The sequence below is a fragment of the Ylistrum balloti genome, unplaced genomic scaffold (assembly GCF_031769215.1).
Source record: "Ylistrum balloti isolate Yb309-2 unplaced genomic scaffold, AGI_CSIRO_Ybal_v1 Utg370560, whole genome shotgun sequence".
Taxonomy (NCBI): Eukaryota; Metazoa; Mollusca; class Bivalvia; order Pectinida; family Pectinidae; genus Ylistrum; species Ylistrum balloti.
The window spans coordinates 152,795-163,477 of NW_026782352.1; the positions used below are offsets into that span (position 1 = coordinate 152,795).

A 10,683-nucleotide genomic window follows, 5' to 3' on the forward strand; every position below is an offset into this window, starting at 1 on the left:
ACACGATTTATACGGATATGTAAATAGATGATAGAACAATGTGAGTTATTGAGGAGTAAGGACATTTTGCTTTTTACAAGTGTATGTAACTATATAGCATGTATGTAATAATTGTCTCCAAAATAGTCTCTTATAAATAAATTAACCCTAACCCACACTTATCCGTCAATCATTTCTAAATTTATATCAACCACGATAGAATCGCATATCTGCGCGATAGAACCGCACAACGCGCACACAAATGTGCGATAACATATTTCGTGCAGTTTTCCTATCGTGCGCACATCATGCATAAATACTTATAGGGTATTCCCACTCGTGAAAGATACCAAAATAGTAGCCACACGAGTGAAATATATTTGTTATTGCTGAAGACACTATTAAATATTCTGTTTATTACATTTTCGTCGCAATAATAACCCAAAACAATGACTTACGATAACTACAAAATGGGTAATTGGCCATGTTTTTTCCAGACACTACTCACTCATTATACAACGATGTTGTGCGCAGCAAAAAAATAGTCCATTTTATGAAAAATCAGTAAAAATATACAGACTCATAAATAAATCATAATGAATGTTTATTTGTGTTTGGACATGGATTTTGTAATTTATTCATGTCACTTATACACAATAAAATGGTTTAAACGTTAACTGAAAAAATAAAAACAATATTTGATCAATTCTTCTGCGCATGAAAAAGTATACCGCCATCCTAGTGGCGGTCACTATCAATGACAAGGATTCTTTTAAAATGCCTTGGTCAACACTCAAGACTCTCTGAACGGGGATGGGTTTGACCACTGATAACATAGTTAGAGTTACTGACTTGCATCGTCTGCTGACTGCCATGAAAATGGAAATTCGCGGTGGAGTTGAAGGTTGTGTTCCCAGTGAACAAACCCCGACAGATGGGAATAGCATGTTTCTATTCTGATTCACTCTTTCAGCATGTTTCTGTATCTGATTCACTCCTTCAGCATGTTTCTATTTCTGATTCACTCCTTCAGCATGTTTCTATTTCTGATTCACTCCTTCAGCATGTTTCTATTTCTGATTCACTCCTTCAGCATGTTTCTATTTCTGATTCACTCCTTCAGCATGTTTCTGTATCTGATTCACACTTTCAGCATATTTCTATTCTGATTCACTCCTTCAGCATGTTTCTATTTCTGATTCACTCCTTCAGCATGTTTCTATTTCTGATTCACTCCTTCAGCATGTTTCTATTTCTGATTCACTCTTTCAGCATGTTTCTGTATCTGATTCACTCCTTCAGCATGTTTCTATTTCTGATTCACTCCTTCAGCATGTTTCTATTTCTGATTCACTCCTTCAGCATGTTTCTATTTCTGATTCACTCCTTCGGCATGTTTCTATTTCTGATTCACTCCTTCAGCATGTTTCTGTATCTGATTCACACTTTCAGCATATTTCTATTCTGATTCACTCCTTCAGCATGTTTCTGTATCTGATTCACTCCTTCAGCATGTTTCTATTTCTGATTCACTCCTTCAGCATGTTTCTATTTCTGATTCACTCCTTCAGCATGTTTCTGTATCTGATTCACTCCTTCAGCATGTTTCTGTATCTGATCCACTCCTTCAGCATGTTTCTATTTCTGATTCACTCCTTCAGCATGTTTCTATTTCTGATTCACTCCTTCAGCATGTTTCTGTATCTGATTCACACTTTCAGCATATTTCTATTCTGATTCACTCTTTCAGCATGTTTCTATTTCTGATTCAGTCCTTCAGCAGGTGTCTATTTCTGATTCACTCCTTCAGCAGGTGTCTATTTCTGATTCACTCCTTCAACATGTTTCTATTTCTGATTCACTCCTTCGGCATGTTTCTATTTCTGATTCACTCCTTCAGCATGTTTCTATTTCTGATTCACTCCTTCAACATGTTTCTATTTCTGATTCACTCCTTCAGCATGTTTCTATTTCTGATTCACTCCTTCAGCATGTTTCTGTATTTGTTTCACTCCTTCAGCATGTTTCTGTATCTGATTCACTCTTTCAGCATGTTTCTGTATCTGATCCACTCCTTCAGCATGTTTCTGTATCTGATTCACTCCTTCAGCATGTTTCTGTATCTGATTCACTCCTTCAACATGTTTCTATTTCTGATTCACTCCTTCAGCATGTTTCTATTTCTGATTCACTCCTTCAGCATGTCTCTATTTCTGATTCACTCCTTCAGCATGTTTCTATTTCTGATTCACTCCTTCAGCAGGTGTCTATTTCTGATTCACTCCTTCAGCGTGTTTCTGTATCTGATTCACTCCTTCAGCATGTTTCTATATCTGATTCACTCCTTCAGCATGTTTCTATTTCTAATTCACTCCTTCAGCATGTCTCTATTTCTGATTCAATCTTTCAGCGTGTTTCTATTTTTGATTCACTCTTCCAGCATGTTTCTATTTCTGATTCACTCCTTCAGCCTGTCTCTATTTCTGATTCATTCCTTCAGCAGGTGTCTATTTCTGATTCAGTCCTTCAGCAGGTGTCTATTTCTGATTCACTCCTTCAGCATGTTTCTGTATCTGATTCACTCCTTCAGCATGTCTCTATTTCTGATTCACTCCTTCAGCATGTTTCTATTTCTGATTCACTCCTTCAGCATGTTTCTATTTCTGATTCACTCCTTCAGCATGTTTCTATTTCTGATTCACTCCTTCAGCGTGTTTGTATCTGATTCACTCTTTAAGCTTCTAGCATGTTTCTGATTATCTGATTCACTCCTTCAGCATGTTTCTATTTCTGATTCACTCCTTCAGCATGTTTCTATTTCTGATTCACTCTTTCAGCATGTTTCTGTATCTGATTCACTCTTTCAGCATGTCCCTATTTCTGATTCACTCCTTCAGCATGTTTCTGTGTCTGATTCACTCTTTCAGCGTGTTTCTATTTCTGATTCACTCTTTAAGCATGTTTCTATTTCTGATTCACTCTTTCAGCATGTCTCTATTTCTGATTCACTCCTTCAGCGTGTTTCTATTTCTGATTCACTCCTTCAGCGTGTTTGTATTTCTGATTCACTCTTCCAGCGTATTTCTATTTCTGATTCACTCTTTTAGCATGTTTCTATTTATGATTCACTCTTTTAGCATGTTTCTATTTCTGATTCACTCCTTCAGCATGTTTCTATTTCTGATTCACTCCTTCAGCATGTTTCTATTTCTGATTCACTCCTTCAGCAGGTGTCTATTTCTGATTCACTCCTTCAGCAGGTGTCTATTTTTGATTCACTCTTTCAGCTGTTTCTATTTTTGATTCACTCTTTTAGCATGTTTCTATTTCTGATTCACTCCTTCAGCGTGTTTCTATTTCTGATTCACTCCTTCAGCATGTTTCTATTTCTGATTCACTCCTTCAGCATGTTTCTATTTCTGATTCACTCCTTCAGCATGTTTCTATTTCTGATTCACTCCTTCAGCATGTTTCTATTTCTGATTCACTCCTTCAGCATGTTTCTATTTCTGATTCACTCCTTCAGCATGTTTCTATTTCTGATTCACTCCTTCAGCATGTTTCTATTTCTGATTCACTCCTTCAGCATGTTTCTATTTCTGATTCACTCCTTCAGCGTGTTTGTATTTCTGATTCACTCCTTCAGCATGTTTCTATTTCTGATTCACTCCTTCAGCATGTTTCTATTTCTGATTCTCTCCTTCAGCATGTTTCTATTTCTGATTCACTCCTTCAGCGTGTTTCTATTTCTGATTCACACCTTCAGTATGTTTCTATTTTTGATTCACTCCTTCAGCATGTTTCTATTTCTGATTCACTCCTTCAGCATGTTTCTATTTCTGATTCACTCCTTCAGCATGTTTCTATTTCTGATTCACTCCTTCAGCATGTTTCTATTTCTGATTCACTCCTTCAGCGTGTTTGTATTTCTGATTCACTCCTTCAGCGTGTTTCTATTTCTGATTCACTCCTTCAGCATGTTTCTATTTCTGATTCACTCCTTCAGCATGTTTCTATTTCTGATTCACTCCTTCAGCGTGTTTCTATTTCTGATTCACTCCTTCAGCATATTTCTATTTCTGATTCACTCCTTCAGCATGTTTCTATTTCTGATTCACTCCTTCAGCATGTCTCTATTTCTGATTCACTCCTTCACTATGTTTGTATTTCTGATTCACTCTTTCAGCGTTTTTCTATTTCTGATTCACTCCTTCAGCATGTTTCTATATCTTATTCACTGTTTTCATCAGGTTTCAATTTTTGTATTCACTCTTTCAGCATAATTGAGACTTTTCAGGGAATTATTGAAAAGTAAACATCAACGTAAGTCAAAATCTGGCTACTGGGACGTAAAGTTGTGTTATTGTTTGTACGTGACCTCCTTCCAAGGAATATGCTATTTCTTTAATGCTAGTTTGTCTGTTGGTTCTATTGTTGTAAACCCTGTTCTCCTGACATTACTTACTTGGACTGAACAATATTTTTATGACGGCTGTAGCCGATGAAGCAGACCCTTCCTCGTCCAGTACACCCGGACTGATTCTCCTTCTCCATTTTCAGGAGTCTCTTTTTAATTTTTTTTCTTCTCTTCATAATTTGCCATAATTTAATCATTAAATGGATTGTTTATTTAACATCCGTTAACGGGTTATAACTCCAGATAGCTTGAACAGGAATTTAAATGACGTATATTTCAACAAGTAAAGGTTTTTACAGTGTTCCCATGTAATCATATCCTCTTTGTAAAGGTGTTTTCAGATACATGTTATATAATATATAGTGTAATCTTAGGCTTATCTGTCTTTATTCTTCCACTTGAACATGAGCATAAATGATTATGCAGAGTTATCCTTTTCTTTTTTTTCGACTTGACGTCAATTATGGCAGTTTAAGCTTCTGATAGGCTTAGAGATAACGTGTTATAAATAATATAAGACCTGGAGTGAATATCGATAACCATATAAAGATATGCTTGAGATATTTCTCCATATCCAACATGGCCCCTGCAGTCACTGAAATATGAAAGTCCGCGTTTTACGAAAGTTACTACTTAAGTGTGTTCCACTATGAGGTATTCAATGTTATAAGATTTTTTTTTTTAATTGAACATTAAACATTGCCACAGAAAACGTTAAAACTTTGAAACTTCAATATTGTCAATGGTGTATTCCTAAGCCCTTTCTTTCCTTCTTGTCAAAGTTGATAACTACTTTATAGGCGTTACACTACTGCTTACAGGCCATGCTTTACCCGAGTCATGCATGACAATCTCTCCAGTGTAAATACGTGTATAAGGGCTAACATTCAGGTAGCATGCACTAGTGTAGATAATTTAGCTGTGCAGTAATTTTTTTTTCGGCAGCCGTGAAAGTTTGGGGACTTTAGTAACGGCCCTTTCTATTCTATTCAGCATGAGTGTTTGGTCATGTAAAAGTTGTGTTGTGACAACACCATTATGGATAAAAGCAATCTAACTTTCAACTAAACCAATCAATGCGATTATTAAAGTCGTTGTGTCTTTGAAATAGCAAACGATTAAATTATGGACATCTAAAATACTGAAATGTTTACTGATAAAAAGTAGGGTGTAGGGTGACAATGTCTGATTCGGTAGGTTTCAGTAAGCATGTGATCATCGCAGATATCTAACCAATTATCAGTATATAATGAGATTATGAATTGTGAACTTTTTTATGATGTTGCTGAAGACTCTCTTTTTGTTGATAACTTTTCCCGCAAATAAAACACATGTGCGGTTTTTCTCCAGTGTGCATAAGAAGATGGCGTCTCATACTGGCAGCTAGACCAAACCCCTTTCCACATATGTTACATTTGTGGGGTTTCTCTCCTGTATGAGTTTTGTTGTGAGTTTGAAGGTTATATTTTTTGTTAAAGGCTTTACCACACACCTCACATTTAAATTCTTTCTCTCCGGAATGAATTCGAAGATGCTTCCCTAGATACGACGGCTGATCGAAACCCTTACCACACACATCACATATAAACGACTTCTCACCGGCGTTTTGGTGTGTCATCAAATGTTGCCGAAGATTACCAGTTTCGTTAAATCCCTTTCCACAGATATCACATTTATGTGGTTTTTCGCCAGTATGTGTCCGTAAGTGCGCCCGTAAGTTACTTATCACACGGAAGCCCTTACCACAGAAGTCACAGATGTGTGGTTTGTCTCCTCTGTGGGTACTTTGATGTCGCTTTAGCTCAATCGTCAGATCGAATTCGAGGCCACATGTATCACATTTATGTGACTTCTCGCCTACATGTTTTTTACGGTGAGTAACTAACGTTGACTTGAGGCTGAAGGCCTCATCACATTCTTCACATTGATGAGGTTTTTCGCCTGAATGAACACGAAAGTGACTTGCTAAATTTTCTTCACGTCTGTAGCCTTTTCCACAAATACTACATGCAAATAATTTTTTTCTTGTTTGTTTAATCAGGTTTTCATGCATATCCGATATTTTATTGTCGATATCATGAAATTGTTGATCCGCGGGATCCGTTTGACTACTGGGTTGGTATATAGGGTGATCCTCTGCCTTAAACAAGGTAGTAAACTTTGACACGGTTCCAGGGGTAGCAGCAATAGCACAGATACTAGGATTGACAGACAGACTTTCTGAGTGTGCGAAAAGTGATCCATCTGTAACTGAAAGCAATCAAAAGTAATTTAAAATTATTTGTACAATTCATAAATATATTCAGAATCCGGAATATAATAACCACATTTCCACAAGGAAGCTACTGTCAGCCAGAGTAAAACCAGGTGTCTGAAAGCAGGAATATCTGGTTGTTAAGTAAATGATCTTGGCAACGAGCTAGAATCGTGATCCTCTATGTGATATGGATCACAATACTTGTTTTTAATCCCTCAGGTACTACATGGAAGTTTAAGACCAGTAGATGTGTGGATTAATGTTTTATTGGGATGTACACTAGAATTATATTGTGTAAGATTAAATCACATAAAAACGTCTACAGCGCCAGAATCACCACTGTTCATACACCATCCATGTGTGTTTGTTTACACACCATACGCTTTGTCTTACATTCAGAAAACAGAGAAATGTAATCATTTATCCCATTTAGGGGTAGATAGGAGATTCTCAACCATCGATGATTGATATCTGTCGAACATAACTTTTGCTGAGTTTTCGAGAGGATTGAGTTCTAAACTCAGCAAACACTGAACAAAGTACCCTGTATTTAGAAACATCTATTTTCCATTATGTCTTCCAAAAATAGTGATAATAAATTTTCTTTGTCAAAATCAGATGTGGCTGCCTCTTAGCCAATTTGTATTGCTGATAATAATATCAATGACACATCTAGGGACTCAGGAGTACCTTCCTGAGAAACTGGAGAAAGAACCTCCACTTCTTAAAAAGCACCCATAAAAAACTGTCAAAATCCAATATGACTACCTTTCTGCAATTTAGTTTTTAAATCACTTCTAAATTCAACATCTTTCTTCACTTTGGCCAATAACAATGATATCATCTACATACCATCACAGGCTAGTACCTGGTATCAAGTAAGTCTGTTACATAAACTGTTATATATGTCTGGTATCAAGTAAGTCTGTTACATAAACTGTTATATATGTCTGGTATCAAGTAAGTCTGTTACATAAACTGTTATATATGTCTGGTATCAAGTAAGTCTGTTACATAAACTGTTATATATGTCTGGTATCAAGTAAGTCTGTTACATAAACTGTTATATATGTCTGGTATCAAGTAAGTCTGTTACATAAACTGTTATATACGTCTGGTATCAAGTAAGTCTGTTACATAAACTGTTATATATGTCTGGTATCAAGTAAGTCTGTTACATAAACTGTTATATATGTCTGGTATCAAGTAAGTCTGTTACATAAACTGTTATATATGTCTGGTATCAAGTAAGTCTGTTACATAAACTGTCATATATGTCTGGTATCAAGTAAGTCTGTTACATGAACTGTCATATATGTCTGGTATCAAGTAAGTCTGTTACATAAACTGTTATATATGTCTGGTATCAAGTCTGTTACATAAACTGTTATATATGTCTGGTATCAAGTAAGTCTGTTTGTTACATAAACTGTTATATATGTCTGGTATCAAGTAAGTCTGTTACATCAACTGTTATATATGTCTGGTATCAAGTAAGTCTGTTACATAAACTGTTATATATGTCTGGTATCAAGTCTGTTACATCAACTGTTATATATGTCTGGTATCAAGTAAGTCTGTTACATAAACTGTTATATATGTCTGGTATCAAGTAAGTCTGTTACATAAACTGTTATATATGTCTGGTGTCAAGTCTGTTACATAAACTGTTATATATGTCTGGTATCAAGTAAGTCTGTTACATAAACTGTTATATATGTCTGGTATCAAGTAAGTCTGTTACATAAACTGTTATATATGTCTGGTGTCAAGTCTGTTACATAAACTGTTATATATGTCTGGTATCAAGTCTGTTACATCAACTGTTATATATGTCTGGTATCAAGTAAGTCTGTTTGTTACATTAACTGTTATATATGTCTGGTATCAAGTCTGTTACATAAACTGTTATATATGTCTGGTATCAAGAAAGTCTGTTACATCAACTGTTATATATGTCTGGTATCAAGTAGGTCTGTTACATAAACTGTTATATATGTCTGGTATCAAGTAAGTCTGTTACATAAACTGTTATATATGTCTGGTGTCAAGTCTGTTACATAAACTGTTATATATGTCTGGTATCAAGTAAGTCTGTTTGTTACATAAACTGTTATATATGTCTGGTATCAAGTAAGTCTGTTTGTTACATTAACTGTTATATATGTCTGGTATCAAGTAAGTCTGTTACATAAACTGTTATATATGTCTGGTATCAAGTCTGTTACATCAACTGTTATATATGTCTGGTATCAAGTAAGTCTGTTTGTTACATTAACTGTTATATATGTCTGGTATCAAGAAAGTCTGTTACATAAACTGTTATATATGTCTGGTATCAAGTAAGTCTGTTTGTTACATAAACTGTTATATATGTCTGGTATCAAGTCTGTTACATCAGCTGTTATATATGTCTGGTATCAAGTCTGTTACATAAACTGTTATATATGTCTGGTATCAAGTAAGTCTGTTTGTTACATAAACTGTTATATATGTCTGGTATCAAGTAAGTCTGTTTGTTACATAAACTGTTATATATGTCTGGTATCAAGTAAGTCTGTTACATAAACTGTCATATATGTCTGGTATCAAGTAAGTCTGTTACATAAACTGTCATATATGTCTGGTATCAAGTAAGTCTGTTACATGAACTGTTATATATGTCTGGTATCAAGTGTCTGTTTGTTACATAAACTGTTATATATGTCTGGTATCAAGTAAGTCTGTTACATAAACTGTTATATATGTCTGGTATCAAGTAAGTCTGTTACATAAACTGTTATATATGTCTGGTATCAAGTAAGTCTGTTACATAAACTGTTATATATGTCTGGTATCAAGTAAGTCTGTTTGTTACATAAACTGTTATATATGTCTGGTATCAAGTGTCTGTTTGTTACATTAACTGTTATATATGTCTGGTATCAAGTAAGTCTGTTTGTTACATAAACTGTTATATATGTCTGGTATCAAGTAAGTCTGTTACATCAACTGTTATATATGTCTGGTATCAAGTAAGTCTGTTACATAAACTGTTATATATGTCTGGTATCAAGTAAGTCTGTTACATAAACTGTCATATATGTCTGGTATCAAGTAAGTCTGTTACATAAACTGTTATATATGTCTGGTATCAAGTAAGTCTGTTACATAAACTGTTATATATGTCTGGTATCAAGTAAGTCTGTTTGTTACATAAACTGTTATATATGTCTGGTATCAAGTGTCTGTTTGTTACATTAACTGTTATATATGTCTGGTATCAAGTAAGTCTGTTACATAAACTGTTATATATGTCTGGTATCAAGTAAGTCTGTTTGTTACATCAACTGTTATATATGTCTGGTATCAAGTAAGTCTGTTACATAAACTGTTATATATGTCTGGTATCAAGTAAGTCTGTTACATAAACTGTTATAGATGTCTGGTATCAAGTAAGTCTGTTACATAAACTGTTATATATGTCTGGTATCAAGTGTCTGTTTGTTACATAAACTGTTATATATGTCTGGTATCAAGTAAGTCTGTCTGTTACATAAACTGTTATATATGTCTGGTATCAAGTAAGTCTGTTTGTTACATAAACTGTTATATATGTCTGGTATCAAGTAAGTCTGTTTGTTACATAAACTGTTATATATGTCTGGTATCAAGTAAGTCTGTTTGTTTCATAAACTGTTATATATGTCTGGTATCAAGTAATTCTGTTTGTTACACATTTTCACACACGATATGTTGAAATGTTGTAAAGCTATATATATGGAGGGTACAAGCAATATCCTTAAACTTCATTCAATTTCATTTGAAGTGTTGTGAATTATTGTACAAGAAAATAGTATTTGTTCCTAGTATCACAGAAAGTTCAGTAATGACTTCCCAGAGACATATGTACAGGCCTGCAGATGTATTCCAATGGGCAATATCTCTTAAGATTTTGGACCCTTTGAGCCTGTAAATGTGTAACAAACAGAATTACTTGTACAAGAAAATAGTATTTGTTCCTAGTATCACAGAAAGTTAAGTAATGACT

General features: G+C 34.8%; 1 protein-coding gene across 1 annotated transcript; it reads right to left on the minus strand.

The window, feature by feature from the left end:
• Positions 1-5,492: 5,492 nt before the first annotated feature.
• LOC132556330 (zinc finger protein 239-like) lies at positions 5,493-9,132 on the minus strand (the record flags this gene model as incomplete). The annotated part of the gene is made up of 3 exons (XM_060220715.1): positions 5,493-6,646; positions 7,506-7,521; positions 9,091-9,132. Coding segments are annotated over 3 exons (1,053 nt in total), but the record flags the coding sequence as incomplete, so codon positions are not given.
• Between the last annotated feature and the right edge of the window lie 1,551 nt (positions 9,133-10,683).